Source organism: Balaenoptera musculus, chromosome 9 (assembly GCF_009873245.2).
Source record: "Balaenoptera musculus isolate JJ_BM4_2016_0621 chromosome 9, mBalMus1.pri.v3, whole genome shotgun sequence".
Lineage (NCBI taxonomy): Eukaryota > Metazoa > Chordata > Mammalia > Artiodactyla > Balaenopteridae > Balaenoptera > Balaenoptera musculus.
Window position 1 is genome coordinate 55,915,187 of NC_045793.1, and position 22,842 is coordinate 55,938,028.

Consider the following 22,842-nt stretch of genomic DNA (forward strand, 5'->3'; position numbering starts at 1 on the left):
TGGTGCGTGGGCTCTTCCTTGTGGTGCGTGGGTTTCTCTCTAGTTGTGGCGTGCGGGTTTTCTCTTCTCTGGTTGTGGTGCGCAGGCTCCAGGGGGCATGGGCTCTGCAGTTTGCAGCACGCGGGCTCTGATTGAGACGCACAAGCTCAGTAGTTGTGGCACACGGGCTTAGTTGCCCTGCGGCATGTGGGATCTTAATTCCCTGACCAGGGATTGAACCAGCGTTCCCTGCATTGTAAGGCAGATTCTTTACCACTGGACCACCAGGGAAATCCCCATTTAAATTTTAAATATCACATTAGATAAAGTTTGAGACATCATGGAGTTTGTTAGGAAAATAAGTTCATCACTTATATTAAGAACCAGTAACTTGTATATTAATAGCCTTATGGTATGATATTGTATTTTTATTTATGAACATCATAAAGAGATTAAAGCATTATATATATATATATATTGGGTTTACTTCTTACCAAAAAAAAAAAAAGAATCATAGGGGACTTCCCTGGCGGTACAGTGGTTAAGACTCCATACTTCCACTGCAGGGGGCACGATCCCTGGTTGGAGAACTATGATCCCGCATGCTGTGGCCAAAAAAAAAAAAAAAATCATGAGCTTTTAGGTAATTTAATCTTACTTGCATTAGGTTTTTAAAATTTTTAAACCCAGGAACAGATTTTTTCTATTGAAATCTGACACAAACTCCCAAGCTATAACACAGGTAAAAGTAGAGGTGCTCTGGATGAGGTGGGTTTGGTTATTCACCCTGTTGGCCAGGATGACAAACACGTGCCACCTGCTATGGGAACACTGTCTCAGGGGTTCATGATACGTGCTGTTCTCTCTCTCTATGTCAGTCCAACAATAGACTCACTGTGGGCTGACGCCCTGCCAGGAGCTGGAGCTACCAAGGTGAATGACGCATGGTCCTCTTTCAGGGAAACTGCAGTCTTGTGTGGGGCGGGGGGGCAGGGGGGCTGATATGTAAATGAATGACTTGGGATGTCCATGCACGCTCAGGGCTGCTGTCATTCAGAGAACAGAGGAAGGCTCACTGCCTGGACCAGGGAGGGAGGGCAAGTCAGGGGAGCTTCTGGAGGACTTGGCCAGAGTATAGGTGTGAAGGACATGTAGGAATCCATCAGCTGAGTAAGGCATTCCAAGGAATGAGACCATGTTGTGCAAAGAAACTGACATGAAATCAGATAATTACAGGTAATTTGACAAGCAGGTAACAGTTGCCTATGTTCTGTTCTATAACAGAACATAGAAAGGAAGGGGAAGAAAAAAGGCTGGAGTAATAATAGCAGAATTATTTCTCAGAGTTTGGACTTTCAGAATAAAGCCCAGAGGATCCATTAAGCTCTTTAGCAGAGGAGTGACCTGATCAGATGGTGTTTTAGTTAATGATAATAGCCAATATGTACTGTGTTATTATAGGCCAAGTGCACTATTCATCACTTTCCATGCATTTCTCATTTAATCACACAAATGCCCTAGGAGTCAGGTGTGGTCATTGTATCAGGGATCCTAGAAGAAAACAAAGGGCAACTCGAACAGGGTGATTGAGGAGAGTTGGATGAAGGGACTATTTATGAAACTGTGGGCAAGTTTAAAGATGTAAAACCCCTCCAGGCTAGCAGTAGTGGGGAGCATTTACCATTCTGCTCTGCAGGATTACGAGAGAAATAGATTCTGGAACCCACTGAGCAAGAGTGGTAGCCTTCCGGGACTTCCCTGGCAGTCCAGTGGTTAAGACTCAGCGCTCCCACTGCAGGGGGCATGGGTTCCATCCCTGGTTGGGGAACTAAGATCCCACCCACTTGCTGCACAGCATGGCCAAAGAAAAAAAAAAGAGTGGTAGCCTTCCAAGGGAGTACTTAGCCACAGCCATTTTCCTGTCCAGCTGGGAAGGAGCCAAGGGTAAAAAAATACACCAACCTCACTTTTTTCCTTCCCTCTGATTTTTGGTCCTTGTGCCTCCCACTGGCCAAACTGCACTTGAGGCCAGGGGACCAACAACTCTGTAATTACAAGCTCATTGAGGTAGGCAGAGAACAGGAAGGAGGAAGAGTCAAGAATGCATCAGGAGAGGCAAATAGAGAATATCCAGCAAAGTTACCACATGCATTTCACACATGAAGCAACTAAAAGTCAGCTAGGTTAATCACTTGCCCCAAATCACGCAGCTTGTAAGTGGGGGTCCCACATGAGCGCACAGAGGAAGCTCTTGCACACTACAGGGAACTGTCTCTTCCTCAGACTATGGAAAAGGAATAGGAAGGGCAAACGTGGCAGCTGGGAAACCAGTGAGGAGCTCTTTCTAAGATTCAAGACCCAGAAGAATAAGTATGAAGGCCTAAAATGACAGTGCAGTGAGCACAAAAAGAAGGGAATGGATTTGAAACAGTAGAGGCAGAATGGATACAACTGTGGACCTCAACTTCCTTATAAAAAATGATAATATAGAAGACAGACTGTCTTAGATTCTTTCCAGCACAAAAGCTATATGACTCATCCCTGCAGTGATTGTGATATATGTTTATTTCATGGAATTAATGTATCTTTGAAAATATTCCCCAAATGCTCAATATACCTCCTTTTGGAGATTTAAAGTTTATTTATATATTAGTAATGCCCAACTCCAGTATCAGGACAACCAAGATTGTCACCAGATGTCATAAAACATGTTTTAAAATCATCCAAATAAAGTTTAAAAATCATCAAAATAATGTTCATGTCTTTTAGTAGACATTTTCTTCTCATTATAATGTCTAAGTCCTGTACTGAGTACAGTGTTGAGACCCCAAACTATAACTTGACCTCTGTTCAAATAGTATGAAAAGAGAAAAGAAAAAAACTAAAAGCATGGGAGAAAATAATTCACAAAAATTGGGCAACAACCATAAAATTTTTTTTTTTTTTTTAATTTTTATTTATTTATTTATGGCTGTGTTGGATCTTCGTCTCTGTGCGAGGGCTTTCCCCAGCTGTGGCAAGCGGGGGCCACTCCTCATCGCGGTGCGCGGGCCTCCCGCCATCGCGGCCTCCCCTGCTGCGGAGCACAGGCTCCAGACGCGCAGGCTCAGCAATTGTGGCTCACGGGCCCAGCCGCTCCGCGGCATGTGGGATCCTCCCAGACCAGGGCCCGAACCCGTGTCGCCTGCACTGGCAGGCAGACTCTCAACCACTGCGCCACCAGGGAAGCCCCATAAAATTTTTAAAATATCATAATGACTTAGCATGACCTAAACCTTTTTTTTCCCTTGAATTGGCTCAATGATTCCCTCATTAATTTGAACTGATTTAGTTGGACATTTACCCTTATAAAAACATAAAAACCTCTTAGTTCAAGTTTGAGCATAGTTGCCTATTTTCATCTCATGGAATATTAAAAAAATTCACTTCAGTAAGGACACCTCAGAAGAGCTTTTTCTTTAGGTGTTACTATTGTACATATCCTTCAGATTAGCTTTAACCACACCCAAGTTTGAGGTTTCTGGAAAAAAACAATGAGCCTTTGGGGTCCTGTAAAATAAAGAGCATCCCACCCCCCCCCCAAAAAAAACCGAATTTCTAGCGGTTACTCTCCAAGTTACCGCAGCCTTCTGGCTAACTACTCCGTTTCTGGGGCTACTGCTTTCTGCCAACTTCCACTTTAAAACAGACAAACAAAGTAGCTGATAAGAACTGTTCTTATTTAAGCAACCAAACCCTAATTTGAAGGTTCCTGAGCATTTCTCTTGTGGAACTTCTCTTTTCCTTGAGGGCTTTTTGTCTGATTGTTCTATGAGGCCCTCTAGACAACATCAGTCATTTTCTCTTGAGTTTACTTATTCTTTTGGAACCTCCTTTCAGTAAAACCAGCTGTGTTTTCTCCTCACTTCTCTTTCCTATGTCCCCTGCCTCCCTGTCCTCACCCCATCCCTCTCCCTCTCTCACAAGACTGACCTGTCACCGTTCTGGGCTTTGGACCCACTCAGTCTATGCCACTGCCCATCTGGAGCCCAGGAGCATGTTTGTTCCCAGATGCCCAGTGTCTCTGGGGAGGCGGTGACACTGCCTGCATTCACATCCAGGCATAGCCACTTATTACTGTAGATCAAGGAGTAAATTAGTTTCCTGTCTGTATAATTGGGATACTAATAATTATATTACCTTCTAGGTTATTGCAATGATTAAATGACATCACACATTTAAAACCCTTAGAATACCCAACAGATTGTAACTGCTCAAGAATTTCTCATCAGGTTTGCCTCTGTATTATAATCACTAGCATATTTTCCACAGATTCTCATATTTTTATATTACCTATGGTAAGACTAGGTAAGGGTATTGTCCCCGCTCCTTTTTACAAAATTTTAGGTGGTTTAGGAAGGAAATGGGAATGATTTTCTCATAAAGTCTCCAAGAGGAACACTCACTCTGATTTATTATTTTTCTTCAAAGCTAAAAAAATTAATGAGCATAGGTTGTTATTTCGAATGTTACGTATGTATGATAATTTCATCTTTATACATTGGCTTCTTTCATATTAAGCACAAAGCATACCTCTGGCATAAAATCGTAATTATTCTTACTTTATTTGACCTAATTATAGTTACAGTTGTTCAATAAATAATCTCTCTTTAACATATACAAATGTATGCTCATAATATTTTTGGTATATAAATACATATTTATAAGCAAATGGCCTAAAAGTTCTGAGTATTATGTCTTGATTTAAAACTTAGATTCTTATGATGAATTTAGTATGTTTTACCTTTAATTTTTAAAAATTGGAAACATCATCATGGATATGGAAATTCATCAAAATTGCCGATTTAGTCAGGTTATGAAATTCATTTTCTATGTTGTGTTCTCATCTAGCATTGGAATAATAACTATGAGTTTCATTAACTGAGAAGCAGAAACTAGAAAATTAAATGTAAACCAGTGAACTGTGAAAATGATGATATATTCACGTATACGCTCTTGAAAATGATTTTGCATTTTTCTGCTAATGCAGATGTGATGTGATGGGATCAGTGAGGTGGAATTATTTACTAAAAAGGGCTTTTTAAGAACTTGAGCATATATGATCCTCATACATTTAATGAACAAGGTTCTTAGTAATATTTTCTTAGGATCGCTGAGTTTTAGTACCTAGATGGACTTTAAAGTTTCCTTAGTCTGACCCATGGGTCAACAAACTTTTTCTTAAAGGCCAGATACTAAATTTTGTAGCTTTACATGTACTACTCAACTCTGCTGTTGAGTACAAGAGCAGCCATAGACAATACGTGAAAGAACAGACGTAGCTGTGTTCCAGCAAAATTCATTTACAAAGACAGGTAGCCAGCTCATAGGCCGTAGTTTGATGACTCTGATCTCAGCCCCCTTATTTTACACATAACATAAGCAAGAGAGCTTAAGTGACTTAATCAAGGAGACACAACTAACTCGTTAGTGTCAGAACGACTGTCAGGCATTTCGTTTTTTTCTTATCACAAGTCTTCCAACATGCAGACTACTGCTCTGGTAGCAAAAGCATGTTTCTTATGTGGTAGTCAGCCAAAGAACTCTGACTAATTGGTCTTACCACCACTCCTGTTAATTTCATGTAAAGCAGTATTTCCCAGAGGAATATATTGTTTTTATCTTCTATGCAAAATAGAAAATAAAGTCTTCCTATATAAAAAATTTAATTCTTTGAAAATTTCCTTTCTTGTTTAGAATGTCTTTATTAAAATATTATGATCATTTCTGTTATTTCAAATGAAAGATATGAAAAAAGTGCCCTTGAGGATAGACAGAAGTTAGGCATAATTTATTAACTTAAAAAATTCAAAGGTCAGAGCATATATATGCTTATATAAAAATATAAGATCAGAACAAAATAAAATATTGCCTTAACATGTTTTAATGTCTTCTGGACTTAATTTCATTTTAATTAGAGTTTGTTTTCAGAGATTACTCTTATTCAGTTGAAAGATTCTGACAAATGCCAGTCATAACATTTTAAAGGGATTTTGGTATCCTGTAAAGAGTAGCTTCTGTTAAAGTAGAAATCTGGACAGAAAAAAAAAAACAAAGATGTTTCATTTAAAGGAAAGGAAAGGAGATTATAATTGTTATCTCAAAACTTTTTTTCCACTTTAAGAAACACCATGTGATATTAAGTGTATAAAAAACATAGACCTGTCCCTAAAATGCTCACGTTTCCTGCTTTCTATTATGGCAAATATGGGGCAAGAGGTTTGGAGGATGCTTATAGGGGCAGATTGGGCATTCAAGTCTTTTATTATTCACATGGAAGAGTGTTCCGATTAAACTTTAATTTTCAGTAAAATTAATCTCAGTAAATGTAGGTCATTTATTGTCTAGGATGTATTTCGAAATTGATAACTATTTGCCGTGGACAGACCTGAGGCTAGTGTAATACTCTAGCAAGAGATGATGAGGACCTAAGGAGAGGAAGAAAAGAGAGCAATTATAAAGTAAAATCCATTGATTTTTTAAATTTTTTAAGTGAAAGTGAAACCGTGCAACTCAGATTGGGACTTGAACCCACGGGCTGGGACTCAAACCCAGCCAAAACCCAGATTGGGACTTGAACGCACGCTCTTTCAACTGAGATCACACACCTGGTCTCAGGACTTAATGAAGTTCAGGTTCTTGATCTCTCATCGCAGAGAGAAGTCAGTGAGAGACAAAGTTGATAGGTAGGAAGTAGATTTATTTAGAGAGAAACACACCCCACAGACAGAGTATGGTCCATCTCAGAAAGGGAGAGCAGCCCCAGGGTATGGGGTTGCCAGTTTTTATTGGGGTGGGTAATTTCATAGGCTAATGAGTGGGGGGAGTATTCCAGCTATTTTGGGGAAGGGGTGGGAATTTCCAGGAACTGGGCCACTAGCCACTCTTTGACATTTAGAATCAGCCTTGGAACTGTCATGGCACCTGTGGGTGTGTCATTTAGCTTGCTGATGTGTTACAATCAGCGTATACTGAGGCTCAAGGTCTAGTGGAAGTCAACTGTCTGCCATCTTGGACCTACTTGGTTCTAATCAGTTTATGTCGTGTCCTCGGGCTATGTCATCCTTTTAAAGGTTGTGCCCTGCCCCCTTCCCTCCTGTTTCAAAAGGAGCCTATAACGAAACAAGACTTCTGGCTTTGGTGAATGGATGGGTGGTGATGTTTAGTGGTGAGTTATAGAACACTGGAGGGGGTAGTAATGGTTGGAGAATTGGGGACAATAAAAATCTTAAAGATACATATGGAGGATCTAAGTTGACATTTTTTATTTAGAAATCTAAAGTTTTAGGGGAAGATTGATAGTAGAGATACATATTTGGGATCTTCAGCAGACAGATAGTAACTGAACACATGGGAGTAAATCAGATCCTCCAGGAAAACTTGTCAAGTGCAGAGGCAAAAGGTTAAAGCCAAAACTCTGGGCAACACCAGAAGAAAATGCTTTTTTGTTTTGTTTTGATTGATGGTTGTTTATTGATACACTGTAAGAGCAGCAATAATGAATTTTTAAAAATAGCTTTAGCGCATCATCAGATACTTAATGTAAACCCTCTAGGAGGGAGAGGACACCATTAAAAATGTCTATTTAAAATAAATTCCAGGCCAGTTCTCAGGACTGCGGAATGGGAAAGAAATATAAAAGCCTTCCTCTGCCCTTACTCCGTGGACTAGCTCACGGAATAGAGAAGTCTTCCCCTTTTCAGCCTGACAGCCTAATGGTAAACTGTTACCCAAGTATGTCATGTCTGTGTGGAATCAAGTTGTGAAGAAAGGAGCCCCTTTCCTAGAAATATTGATTTTGTGATTAAGAGCAAGACACTCTTTCTGATCATTCAGTTTGGGGAATGAGGTAAGGTGAGAGAGACGTGTGGGAGTTGCTCTAATATAAAATACAAAACCACTGACAAGCACAGAACAGTGGCACATCCTCTGGAAAGACTGAAGTGGTGAGAGATGTTCCTTTATATTGTATTTTAGTTGGCTTTCGCAAGTCCATCTACCTTTTGCCATTATTCCACTTAATTCAAAAGAAACAAATCAGTGTTGCCAGTTCTTCCTCAATTCCTTAGTCAAAGCAAAGACATGGGAATTAGTATTCTTGAGCCCCAATGCTAGTTTTAGCAATTTTCTCCATGGAGTCAGAGAGATAACTCAAGTCTCCAACCAATGTTACTACCTGCAAAAAGGATGCATTAGAATTTGAAAGAATAATTAGATGTGCATAGAATAGAAATCTAATGAACATGAGTGTACAGCTAAAAGAACTTTTACTGTTTGGGGAACCTAAAACAGTTTACTGGTAAATTGCACTTGACCCTGGACTCACAGCATATTTCCTGTATTAACGATGCAATTGGCCATAGAGACTTGTGGTTGGGGTCCAGTTTAGTGCCTGTAGAACATCCTCAATCCCTATGTCTAGTGAGGAATTGGGTAGACCCAGATCTGAAGCCCACAGACAAGTATGAGCTGGAAATAAAATCTTAAGAGAAGTCGCCTAGGGATGACAGTTAAAACACAGCATTAGCCACAGTTACCCACAGAGTGAATACATTTAGAAAGCAGTGGTTTAAATATATAACTCTAGACAAGTCCAGCAGTTATGGGGCAGATAGAGGACGATTCCAGAAGCAGACCAAGTCACTCCTATTATCTCTAGCATAACTGAGAAGTCAAGGGAGTAAATTTAAAAGAATGGGAGTGGTCAACTGTATCCATTGCAGCTGAGAGAATTTTTAAGATAAGGTCTGAAGAATCTCCATTGGTTGGCACCGAAGGGCTGGTCTTCTGAAGGCAAATGTTGGAAGAACTGTCACATGATTTACTTTGTGTCCCTGCCAGAGGGTAGAACCAGGCTCAGGGTGGCAGCAGAAGTTAGACCATCTTATAGAGATATGAAAAGGAATTCTTTACTTGGGTAAGAGCTTACCTGTAAAGCTTCTTAACTCTTCTGGAAATCTAAGATTCTACCATGCTAGCTAGAATCAAGGTTGTCCAACTTTGAATAATTGGCAAGAGGGCTTGAATGATAGGATTTTTTACTCCGCTCTTAGGGTCTTTCCTTAGTTAGAAGTGGTAACATCTTCAAGTTGGATACTCTGAATCGTTAGGCAAGCCATTTTAGGTGCCCAAAGGAACATGCACCCTTTCATATGTACACACTCAGCCAAAGCAGCAGTGTATAAATAACCTATACTCATCTAGTTAGCATTTCACTTTGCTTTTTGACTCTTAATTCAAACTGAACATTAATATGAGAAGTTTTGATAATAACCCATGAACTTCATCCTTTTTAGAAGGTATTGTAGCTCTCTTCCTGTAGTGTTACCATAGCAACTGACAAGGAACAGAGAAAGAAAGCTTTCACACATGCTGTGCTAATTAATCCTGTCCTACAGTTTTCCTTCAGCCGGAGGATGCAGTTTAATAAATTTTGCATAGTAAGCGTGTTTTGATGCATGAACTGTATAAATAGATAGCAATATCTTTACTAAATATATTTATTTAAAAATGCAGTTGTATATTTCTACTTCAGGGTGTACTTTTTTTTCTTTTGAGTCATTGTTTTAATAATGTGCTCCCTCCCTGAAAAGTTTTGGGATTTACTTATCTTTTTAACTGAACATAAATATTTTTAGGGTTAAAACCTTTTGTTTAACAATATACAGGACACTCTCCACAAGAATATGTTTTAATTGACTCTATTAAAGTGAGATGTGAAAGAGTTTTTCTCAAGTGACACAGAAGAATGTATCTTAAAGATATAATAACATGCTTCAATATGACACATTTACATGCAAACCATTTTAAGAAACTGTCTTAACACATTGAAGAGTTAGATATTGAAAACTCATTTTCAGTGTTGATTTGGGAAGTTGTGTGACCCATGTGAATGGAGTTTGGGCAGTCCTTGACTGAAACAAGAGATGGAGAAAAATAATGTAGATGAAGAGCTTTTTCTATTTGTGTTTTTCAGAAATATTTAATAAGTTTTACAAACTTATATTCAGAGTGGGCATAACTGACCTGAAGTCACATATCATTATTTAGATTTATACTATTTCTAGGTAATTTTGAGGTCTGGTTCTCCCTTTAAAACTGGAGATATCACAATTTTCTATAACCAGTCTGGTCTTCTGAGCTGTCAAAGAAAATCTCAGATTCTTAAATTCTCCTATCCGTCTGGCCTAGCTTTCTGTCAACAGGGCCTTGGCAAAACCAAGGGAATCCAGCCTGAATGTTTTTGGCATCCCATTTGCCTTGACAACAGCATATGGAACAAGTCAGAACCTACTTCAGGACTTGTGCTTATTAGCTCTTTAGTCTGTATAGAAACATGCTCATTTGAGGAACTAAACTTTTTGATGGGATCACTAAACTCTGGAAACACTTTACCACCCTGACTGTTTTATCTGTTGTTCAGTTTTGCCTTATTTGAGGTAGGATAAAACCTTGCAGATAAAAGGAGTAGAGGTTATTATGGAAATCTGTTATCAGAAATAATTATTCTATTCATGTGCAGAAAAGTTAGGGACAATACATGTGTAGGTATGTTTGTGTGTGAATAATCTGTACATTTTAATATAGAATACTTATAAACATTAGTCAATTTATAATATGCCATTGTGTTGTTATAAAAACTGCATGGTAGGAAAAATTGAGTTATTGTAACCATAGTTGAACTAATTAGAAATTCATCTTCTCACCAGATGCTCTATTAATTTTAACATTTACGTGTAATACAGTAAAGGGAATACCAAGTGTTTAATAAAATGAGAAAAGTTATGTTCCTAAGTACTACATAAAAATTTAAATAATCAAAACATTAAAATAAATATGGTAGGTTCACTGTAAAAATGTTTATTCGCTTTGAGCATTACAGTGATAAATAATACTTTACACTTCTCGTTAATGGACATACCCAGATAGAAAGCTATCGCACAGATTTTTTTCTCTTAAAAAAATAACATCTATAGATTTTGTGTTTTTTGAAGGAATTATGTATTCATTGTAGAAAACTTGGAAAAAACTCAGAAAAACTTATTAAATTAAAAAACCAGATAATCTTGTATTCCAGAACTAACCACTAAGGTTATTCAAATATATTTTCCACCAGTCTTTTTTCAGTGTATAAATATTTATTGTTGTGAGGTCAAACTGCGTGTAATTTATCACTTAACATTTTATTGTGACCACTTTCCCAATTTTTAAACATTCTTAGAAAACAAGTTAATTTATTATATGGTATCTCATCATTTCCACATACCAGATTTATTTAACTATTCCTTTCTAATTATTTATTTATGTGGTTTTCAAATGAACCTCCTGAATAAGCATTTCTTAGTGAGTGTTTGACAGAACCCTGAAACCAAAAGAAGTTTTGGAAAAACCCTTTGAGAAAAGAGTCATATTCTCATCTTTCAGATTCACCGTACACATTAGAAAAATTAAGGGCAGTGAGAAGTCTCACAGTATGGAAACCTGTTTTACTTTTTAAACCATCTTTTCTCAAAGGTATTTGACCTTGGGACTTTTCCTTATCACACTTATTTGTAACTCTCAGAACTAAAGTACCATGAGACATTCTTTGGAAAGTCCAGGAAATTTCTAAACTTCTGCATAGTATCAAATAGTTTATGAATCATTTGTTTACTCTCCTGGGATATTTTTTTTTAGATTCTTGGTGCTATATTAGGAAATATAAATGATTTATTGGTTATTAACATGTATTTGAAACAGGTAGACCACAATATGCTTTCCCCAACCTTTCTAGTAACCTTGACATTGCATTTGTGATTCTGTATTATAATATCACATTTGACCTTTTAAAACTGTGAACGTTCAAATTTAAATTCCTTTGTTTTATTAATGCCTATTAAACTTCTTTATGTTTCATGTAACCCACAGGTCTTGCAAGAGCAAAATCTGTCCCTAGCCACACATACTCCAATGAAGTGGTTACCTTGTGGTACAGACCTCCAGATGTCCTCCTGGGCTCGACAGAATATTCCACCTGCCTTGACATGTGGTGAGAAATGGAAGCTTTACTCTAGCTAATTTATCTGTAGTGCTTGGTCTGGGTCAAGCCTAGACAAACATCCTAACAGTCTGAATGAAGATTAATGGTGCTGGAGTGTTGGCCTGTGTGTGGCAATACCACTGGAGTTTTTGAAAACATAATTGGGAATGTTCCCTAATCAGGGACTCCCTTACAGATGGTGTCTGGTAATGGTTCTTGATGGACAGGGGCAGAGACATTTTTCTAACTGTCAGTTTGGTGATTTTTCTCCCTAAGGGTCTTAATTTGTAGATTTATTTTATAACAAGGAAGTATATATCTCCAAACAGCAGTATGGGTTGGAAGTTGTAGGAGCATGTTTAAATTCACAACAGAAATCCGATAAGTGGTCTGAAAATTTTGCTGTGACTGTAATGTACTAAATTTGGTACAGTATACCCCTGAAAACTGTTGGTACCAATTATCCAAAATGAAATAAAATGATTACTTTTTAAAAATATCAGAGTAAGTTTAATTTCAATAGAGTCACAGTTTTACACAGTGGTTTAGCAAAACTTAAAAATCTATTATAGGAGGCCCAAAGACTGGCAAGGTTTAATGTGTAATTATGATTAATGATAAACTGTGATGAGTTTCCAGTCTAGTGTGATCTAAATCAAATAAGGGAATAACCTTCTTTTTAGCAATCAGGAAAGGCTTAATAGTGAATGTTGAAAATGTCATTTATTAATAGAAAAATCCCTTTTCTAGACTCACAATTGTGTTCAGAGTAAAACAGTTCACGTAGCACATGGCTATTTGATAGCATGAATCATCTTCCATGAATGATGATGCCCTACATACAGAATTCAGCTACATGTTCGCATAATGTTTATGACCTCAATAAAGCTTCAGCATGTGTCATTTATCTTCTTGCCCTGTACTTACTTCACTGCTCTACCCTAAATAATCTTGAACTTTTAGTAAATTAGGCTGTGATAAGGCTTGGCTTCTTCCCTGATATTTTTTATCCAAACTTTCTTTCTTCCTTCCTTCCTTCCTCCCTCCCTCCCTCCCTTCCTTCCTTCCTTTGTTTTCGTCTGCGTTGGGTCTTCGTTGCTGCATGCGGGCTTTCTCTAGTTGCAGAGAGCGGGGGCTACTCTTCATTGTGGTGCGCAGGCTTCTCATTGCGGTGGCTTCTCTTGTTGCGGAGCACAGGCTCTAGGCGTGCAGGCTTCACTAGCTGTGGCACGTGGGCTCAGTAGTTGTGACTCACGGGCTCTAGAGCGCAGGCTCAGTAGTTGTGGTGCACGGGCTTAGTTGCTCCGTGGCATGTGAGATCTTCCCAGACCAGGGCTTGAACCCATGTCGCCTGCATTGGCAGGCGGATTCTTAACCACTGTGCCATCAGGGAAGCCCTGATCCAAACATTTTATGGAGAGAATACAATCAGGTTCCTTGTGATGTAAGGTACAGCGTAGATTTACTTAATTTAGATTCCAACAACCCCTTAGGAATGGGATTTGGGCATCTGTAAAGCCACTGAAAATATATGCAACATTTTGTGTACACGTGGATATATTTGTTTTTATGGGGTGTAGATCTGTATGAGTTATAGAGTGTTTTTCTCTATTTTTTGAGATGGAAATTCTAGATTGTTTTTCAGTGAGGTCAGTTAAGGACTCTGCTAATAGAACATAGTTTGGAAATATTTGTGGCTTGGAGCCAGTTTTGTCTTAGTTGCTTGGCAGGGCAGTTCAGACTCTACCCTCAGAATGAGGAGAAGCTGTTTTTTATACACTAGTGGCTAATTTTTCCCAAACCTTTGAAAGTGCTCTTTAAAGTACAGAGGACCACATGGATTGGGACTTGCTAATATGTCTGTTTGTGATATATCGTGTTTGACTTCCAGTCTGTGCCTCTCCACTCCCCCTGCTCCCCAGCCTTTCTGTGACATGTATGTGCCTGTTTGTGTCCATTCTCTTACGGAAGAAGGCTTGGTTGCTTTCTGCCAATTTGCTTTAAGCAGAGACATAATGAAGCATAAGAAGAAGATGGTTATTTAAGTGGAAGGGAGGAAAACTGATATAAAATAATAGACCCCAAATGCCCTTTTGTCTGCATGCCAAGATTATTCATTGCCAAAAGCAAATAGTAAATGTGTTATGTTGGAGCAGTTTCCCATGCTTATTGGCTCTTCATTTCTAAGCCCTAAAATCTGAGTTATGTCTATGCTATGCCTGTCACTCTGAATCTGATTTCATTCCAAGCCATTTTCTAAAAGCCATTTTATTTTCCTATAAGTCAGGTAAAATGTATGTATTTTTCCAGTTAGAGAAAAGCTCACAGGACAATGATTTTTGCATAATTAGTGACCTTGATGCTGGGTGTTCAAAGATCTAGAAATGGGACTATAATTGAGTCATGGCTCAGCTGCACCAAAGAGAAGTGCAAATATTAAACCATACACAATAGCAGGGAGGCAGGTGGCAGTGGTTTCAGGCTATTTTTACAGTTAATTTACCATCCTGGGGCAGTAGGGTAGTAACTAAAAACTAATGATCCCTACACAGTGTTACAATTTCCAGTTTTTCTGTTTAAATAGCTTCGGGCAATAAAAATATTAATGAAGACACTTATTCATTAACATTGGCAGCAAGCAATGGAAGTCAGAGCTCTCCCTGTTATGATTTACTGCTCTAGGTCTCCAGCGCGGTGGTGATGTATGAATATAGTGTGCGATTTGAGAACTCATCAAGGAAGATAGTTTTTGACACCTTTGTCTGCCTCCGTGAAGGAGGGTTTAAGCAGAGGAATCAAATTGGACTTTGTCTCGTGTATAGCTTCTCTTAATTCTTGGATTTTATAACTCTTTGAAAGTCAAGGCATAGGAAATCATCTTTAAGCTTCTAAACCAAAAAGGCTTACCAAGTACTGAAAACCACATTAAGAGAAGTGCAAATGTGAAAAGGAGCTTATCTGTGTAGTTCCTCCCTTGTCAAGGAGTTCTGCTCTAGCTGTCGAGGTCATTGCTCTTAATAAGCCTTATATTCCTTTATAGAAGCTCATAAATATGTTTAGAATGGCATTTGTTTTCTAAAGCAGAAGGTCACTTGGGATTATTTTAAGGGATTAATTTTTAGCATAGTGACTAAGTTATCTGTAGCTAATAAATATCTCATCATCACGGTGCTTTTGGGGGGGCACAATATATAGTGATACCACCTTGTGTCAATTCCAGCGCTCCCCAACATGGTGTTTAAAGAATGATAGCATGTCAGTCTCTCCCTTTCATCATCTTTTTCAAAGCTAATTAACATATTAACTATGCTTGTCAAAATGTGGGGCAAATCATTTATAAATAAGCCTGTCAAATGTAATGAGATTGCATATTAAATCACCCTTTTCTCTATAGCATCTCTGATTTAGGATTAAAATTAATGTATTTAACATTGTAGCAGCTGGGTGGTTAGAAAAAAATTTCCGTACTGATCTTGATATATAGAAAAACGTCTGCATCAAAATTGATTTTGCATATATCAGAAAAGAAATTGCCTATTTATTGAGTATTATAAGGCCAGTTAGCATTGCATTTTATTAAATAAGCCTAATCACCATACATACTGGCAATATAGAGTTCTGCCATCATCCTTAATGATCTCTCCTGAACCAAGGAAATTTATGTAATAAAATAAAGTTTCCTAAGGACTCAGGCTTGTTTACCAGTGTTTTAAGAGGATCATAAATTGTCTTAAGCAATAGTAATAACAATGGTAACAATAATAGATACTTTTACTGAACACAAACCGAATTCTAAGTCCTCTTACGCATTTTAATTACTTACCTACTGTTCTATGATACAGTGAAAGAAAACAAAACCCAGGGAGACTAAGTAAGAGAGTAAGGGTCATAGTTAGTAAATAGAGCCGACATTCAAACTCAGAGCTAACCCATTCCAAAGCCCTTTCTCCTTATAACATATTACATAATCTCTTAAGATGATTTATAAGCAATTGTTTTTTATTTTACTAGTAAAGTGATTCCAAAACACAAATAAGTAAAATACCTCTTTGAGAATTTAGGCTATGATCTGAGTCATGTTGGATCCTTTCCATATTTCAAACAAAGTAGGTGGCTTTCCCTCTCACACAACAGCCTTGCAGACTGCTTTCTCTCCTCACATCAGTAGTCTATATTATATAATTTTATTCAGGGTGGAGTTTTTTTGAAATAAACTTAAGACATGAATCATTGGATTGAATACATTTTCATGAGACCAATATCTATACTGGCAAGTATTTTCACAACTTCTAACCATTACTCATTTACCGCTTCTGCTAAAACGAATGTGTCCATTTAAAAAAGAATGCTAGTAAAAAAATGAGAATTTGAGTTCATGGGCTACATAAAATCATCTGTCAACATTATTTACACATTTTCTAATTAATCAGGTCATGAGACCAAGGAGGATTCAAATTAGTCACTCTCAAAAGTAACAACTCTTTAAGAGCTCTTGAGAGCTGTTCAAATAATACATGATCCAAATGACTTGCCAGTGTAGCCACTGACAATGCAATGGAACATGACAAAAGAACAGGGGTAGTCAGAAGGGTGTCTGGGGGACAAAAGCTGAGCTCCTGGTGGCAGCAGTACTTTCTGAGCCACTCCCACTACTGAAGTCCCTTAAAATTGCGATGACCATAGAGTATATTGTCCATACCAGGACACTTTTTAGAGTTAATAGTAATTCTGCTAGGACAATAGTTGTAAAACAGGGATGTAACTGTGGCATGTGGTCATCTTACTCATAAAGCACTGGAGCAGTAATTTGCTAAATACTAGTAGTCAGAAGAGACAATGCATTTGAGTGCTTAATTCACACTGAAGGGGTACTGGCTATTCCTTGTGGAAAACTTCTGTTACATTGCTTTATAACAAATTGTCTCCAAAAGTACAGTTCTCTAATATTAGATTATTATGACATTATGGAGTGGCTGCCACAGTGCTGCATTTAGTGATGGCTTTGGAATGCTTAAGGGAACCTGTCCTCTTATCCTATCAGAAGCTTAGCATGGTTATGGTTATTACATCCCATGTTGTTTATCAGTGTGTGTTTGTGAGAGAGAGTGTATGTGTGTTTTCAATGGATATGTTTGGTCACTTGTTAATGATGGGTTGGCTGAATCATAACATATAAAATGAGACATTGTATATGTAGTTTTCACTACTAAATATTTTAAAAACAAATAAAAATTCCCCCACTTGTATCAAAGTTGGCAAAGTAATTGGTTACCCACAACTGGTTTTTGGATAATTTTTAAATAGACAATCACAATGACTAAGTTTCATGATACTAAGATAGCCCTTGGTATACTTAGCTGCCTCACTGGTTCATAGCTGCAAGAGATGGATAAATGCGGAAATTCTTTAAGAAATATATGACTCCATAAATGTTGAAAATAGTGTTCTTATCAGCTTTTGGAACATCAACCAGCCAAGCTAAATATTTTGTATTTCTATTAAAATATACAATCCAAGGGTGCTATAGAATATATCAAAGAAATAGAAGCTGTTGTATTTGGTTTTAGGGAGATTCACATACTGTCTATGTCTAGAGAATTAGAGAGAAATTTTGGCCCAGGATGTTCTCATCTTACGTGTGTGTGTGCGCGTGCACATGCGTTTAATTCGGAAATATATGTTAGTACTCAAAGTTTGGATAGCATTGGATGTTCACTAGTGCCTTTTATGTTTTACAAGTTGTGTATTTTTTCATGTAGCTATTGATTCTCTGATCATGGTAACTAACAGTGGTTTTCTGTATCAAGGAGGCCATGTTATGGTAGAAAATACGTTGAATGCCTAAATTAGGCTCTGCCACTCCTTACCTGTGTGAATTTAGTTGACCAAATCGCTTAACTATCCTTATCTTCAGTTTCCAAATCAGAAAATTTTGATAATTAAACCTATTTCAGATATAACTAGTTACAAATAGCTGCCACAATAGTAACAATAACAAAAGTAGTAATCTCCTGCCTCACTCATACTCATCCTCTAATCCTATTTCTCAGAAGTAACTACTACTTTCAACTCTTTTAGGATCTATCTCCACATGTCTTAAATAATTTTTTATATTGCTATCTCTAAGTTACTATTTTAGACATTGCTACTAAGTAGGTGTATAGTAGACAAAGATTTAACTTTCTTCCATCAACCTTCCCCCAACTCCACCTTCATCTCATTCTCCCAATATAGAATCTATGTCACATTTTGAAATATTAATATGTAAATATTAATATTATTCATGGTGAAGTCAAGTAGTATTCATGATTATGTATCCTTTCTTGTATAACCTTTGGTTTTTCCTGGACTTTATGATTGTCTCTGCTTTTTATTAGTTTAGTTGTCTTTGTCCTTACTGTTATTTATAGTCATAAAAGATGTCAATTATATATGGAAAATATTTTCCAAATGCTCAAATACATCAGCAAATCTGTCAATTCCATTTAATTTTCTTGACATCTCCCTCCCTCAACCTTTTCCTTGAAACTTTCCTCTCTCGGCTCTCTGATTTCTTGCCTTAGCACAGCTGAACATCTGTCATCTTAGGACTTCCGTTTCCCCCCTCTCCTGTTGTTGTAGGTCCTAAGCTAGTTGTTCTCTGTTTCCCTTCACATCTGTTCTCTACCCTCTTCTTCCCTGCCCTATGTCCTGGATGGCTGACCCCTAGGGAATACATCCTCCAAGCTGCCTTGGCTACTGGTTCCCAATCGAGTTCAGGCAATGGAAAAGTATGAGGATTGAATATTCATCCCTACTTCTTCCCTGCTTTAACCCATATTTCTCGGAATGGCTAACTACAACTTCTGTGCAGAAGCACTTTTTCATGACTCTAGCTGTCAATAGATTTCCATAACATTTGGCCTTTATGATCCTAGGGGCAATAATGGCTTTTAGTTTTTTTGTTTTTTTGTTTTTGGCTGTGCCACATGGCTTATGGGATCTTAGTTCCCTGACCAGGGATTGAACCTGGGCCCTCGGCAGTGAGAGTGCGGAGTCCTATCCACTGGACCTCCAGGGAATTCCCGGCTTTTATTTCTAATGCAAGTAATGGCTTCCTGCTGTTGCTAGCCTCTTAGTGTTTCAATATGTCTTATTAGTTCTGTTACTCCTCTGTAAGTAGTAAATTCATCAGAGTCTGTTCTGGGTTGGATTCATTTTCCTTCTTACCTTTACTGATTATAGATTCCTTGTCTTCCTCCTTTAGTTTCCTAAGAAAGAATGCATTAGAAATATAAGTTTCAAATTCTTAGTTTTCTCAGAATGTCTTTATTCTGCTCCCACACATGATTGATATACTTTGGTTGAGTATATAATGAGGCTTTTTTTCCCCTCAGAATTTTGAATGTATTGCTTACTTTCTTTAGAGCTTCTAGTATTGCTACTGAAAAGTCTGATTGCATTCAGATTTGCAATCATTTGTGTGCCTCATCATACTTTCTCCCTGGAAAGTATTAGGTTCTTACATCTATCCCTGGTGTTCTGAAATTGCTTGATAATGAGCTTTGATTGTATCTTTTTCTGTTGGTGCCAGTTAGATACACAGACCAATTAAACACATTTTTTACTTAATTTCCCTTTTTTCAGCTCTGTGCAACACTCTGCTCTCACCTTTTATCCTCAGTTTGAGGACTTTTGGGTTTCATTTCTCCAGAGGATAAACACTCAGTGTCCTGCTGGTGGGTTGGGGTGAGAGATGGTCAGAGAAGGCCTATGGGTCAACTGCTTTGTACAAACTTTCAATCCTCCACCCTGTTTCCAGTTGTCAGACTCACCTTTACACTTTCTAGAACTTATATATCCAAGTCATGTGCCTTTTCTAAGTTGTTGTGGATAAATACTCTGTCTATAACTTGAGAAGTTGTAGCTGCCTATGGTCTGCCTAGATTGCCACACCTTCATCCACAACTTACGAAAAAAATTCTCTCTCATCTTCTTGTGTGTCCTCATCTATCTATTTCATCCTTGTTTAAAATGTTATTCCTTAACTGACACTTCAGTCACTTTTGGGAGGGAAGGGGAGTTTGTGTACATTTTACCGAATGTCCTACTCTTGTTGATAATTTAATCTTCCTGGCTTTACTTATGGACAGTTGACTGCTAAGGTCCTTGTCCTAGAGAAAATTGTGACTTTGCTTGGCCACAGATTTGAGTTGCAAGTCCTGATGGGTGGGAGCCAATCAAACAGCATGGTGCAAGCAGGAGCATCTTGACTGCCAGCTTCTTAGTGTGGTTGTGGAAATTTATAATCCTTACCATTTAACTGTTAATGCAGTAATGACAACTTTATTTATGAAAACAAATGTGAAAAGAAAGCCAAGCACTTTCTGATAAGCTAGTGATGGAAAGGAATAGAATGTGAAATGATAGTTTTTTAAAAGATAAAATTTTACATGAATTAAAAGAAGTGATTGCAGAAGGTAGTTCTCTGATCAATAGCAATGTGTGAATCCAACGTGAGCTTACTATTAAAACAAACAAAAGCAATCAGTGAAACTCTTTCAACAAATGTTCCAGTCAATATGAAGTTTCCAATCCAATGAAGGTGAAAAAGTAGATTGTTATCTTACGTGCACAGGGACGATATGATTGAATGGCAATGTGATTGGAGAGAAGCTAGGGGCTTATATAAACATCATTGTTGGTAAAGGGATTTGGGTGTCTACTTCATACTGTTCATTGAAGGACGAAAGTGGGGACCTCTGTGCTATTGTGACGTTTGTGATTTAATTCCTCAGGACACTGCATTATCTAGCATGTACTTTAATTAGGAATCACATTTTCATTTACTGGTATTCTGCTCTATGAATTAATGTAACTTAAATATACTAGTAGCTTTCTTGATTTTAGACTCTATATTATGTAATCAATAAACTTAGATATTTGGGGGCTTTTTTTTCCAGTTTTGCTCTTCAAATGTAATGTCCTTAGATTCCTATTGGTAAAGATGTCATTGGGCAAAAAAAGAAATAGTACAATAATTGAAAAAGAAAGTCAAACTTAACTAAACTAGCCTATCAGTGGCCAAGAAACAGCCTGCTTTAAATTCCATTAAAATATAAAACAAAACTTAATTATAGTCTGTGACAGGCATTTAGTAATTACTAAGGACAGAATCTGAGTAGCTTCCTGTTTTCCTGTACACATGTGGATTGCTCCTCTTTGGTATGGCATTTTATATTTCTCTGTATTTCCATGTGAGACAGTAGATTCTAAGAATGAGATGTTCACATAATTGCATTTTCTGTAGAACTTGGCAAGGCATTTCTATTCTTTCTCATTGATAATTCAGTGGTTCTTCCTTGACAGCTAGCTTTCACCATGTTTGCTTCTGAAGACAGAATATATTCATAGCCTAATGTAGACTCAACAAATTGAAAAACTTTATTATATCAACTATAAAAATTTTCATCTGTTTGTCATTTTTAATCCTAACATGTTTAATTTAGAAACTGTTTCAGAATTTTAGCAACCCAGTGAAATCAATTCATACTTTTGTTTTATTAGGTTTTATGGCCATTTTATACCCCTGCCTCCCAAATCTGAAGATTCTTGGTTATGCTGTTCACACTAGCTGGTTGGTGGTGGCACAGAGGGAAAAAGAACCTCTAGAGTCTCAGGGCCAGCCCCCTTCCCACTAAGATCTCCCTTACACAACATGATTATGTTCGGTCATTCATTCATTCATTTAACAAAACCTTATAGAATGTCCAGAGGTTCAAGAGTGAAAAAGACCTGGTCCCTGTCCTTCAGCAGCACCCACTGGTGTTACAGCATCACACAACTCCAGGGGGCGTCATTCACATTGTAGTCTGTATGCAATGTCTAATCTATACAGCCACATTCCAGGGCAAGTCCTTGAGTATATTCCAAGAAGCCCACAGACTTCACCAAAAAATGGACAATGAGGATTTATGGTGGGAAAGTTTTTGCCTTCAGGTCTTCCATGTGTTATCTAAGAGGGCTGTCATAGCAGATGGTTGTCCAACATTTCACTGTCAAATATCATCCATCTAGTCATATACCTTAGTGGTGCTCATTCCAACGTTCTTAACCACAGACCATCTAAGTACAGCTATGCCATTTGGTGACTGGGACTAAATATATCAACTTACCACTCTGTAAACTGAAGTTCAGAATTCTCCTTTCAGGGGAGTAATTTACATGATTTCATCAGTGATTTGTCTGTGTGATATGCTAGATATGTTTCTCTAAAAAGATTGCTTGAATGTGTCATTTGCTTTGATCTTTAAGATAATTACCCATGAACAATTTTTTCCTAATTCCCCACATTATTGCAGGACGATTAATACATTTGCAGGGAGGAATCTTATAATATGACTTCCTTGTTTTGCATCAGCTGTCATATAAACAGAAATTAAAGATGTGCAAAGCTTATTAATTTGTTTTATCTTGTCCTGCCTGATCTACAGTTATTCCTTGGAGAAGTGCTTTCTGTGGTAGCATTTTAAATGACTAATCGAATGGAACCTCTCTCTTCCTTTATTGTTCCATAGTACAAGAAATAATATTTCTCGGCTATTCAATGCAATATGTTGAGTTTTATATTTTTTTCCTTATTGTAGTCCTCAGTAAGGGCCTTTCCTATTTAAATTTTTGTATCAATTGTTAATGGTTTCTGGATGTTCCTAGTCTGAATATTCCCAGTTATCTATATAATATGTGGCTCTTACTTTTTTAAACTTATTTATTTTTTGGTTGCGTTTGGTCTTCGTTGCTGTGCACGAGCTTTCTCTAGTTACGGC

At 37.6% G+C, this 22,842-nt stretch overlaps 1 protein-coding gene across 2 annotated transcripts in view; it reads left to right on the forward strand.

Annotated features, from left to right (window-relative positions):
* The window catches only part of CDK14 (cyclin dependent kinase 14), a 567,294-nt gene that overhangs the window by 323,476 nt on the left and 220,976 nt on the right, over positions 1-22,842 (forward strand). For both annotated transcript variants that reach the window (XM_036862811.1, XM_036862812.1), the window contains one exon: positions 11,926-12,046. In XM_036862811.1, the coding sequence (XP_036718706.1) occupies positions 11,926-12,046 (121 nt within the window). The remainder of the gene's footprint in view (positions 1-11,925; positions 12,047-22,842) is intronic.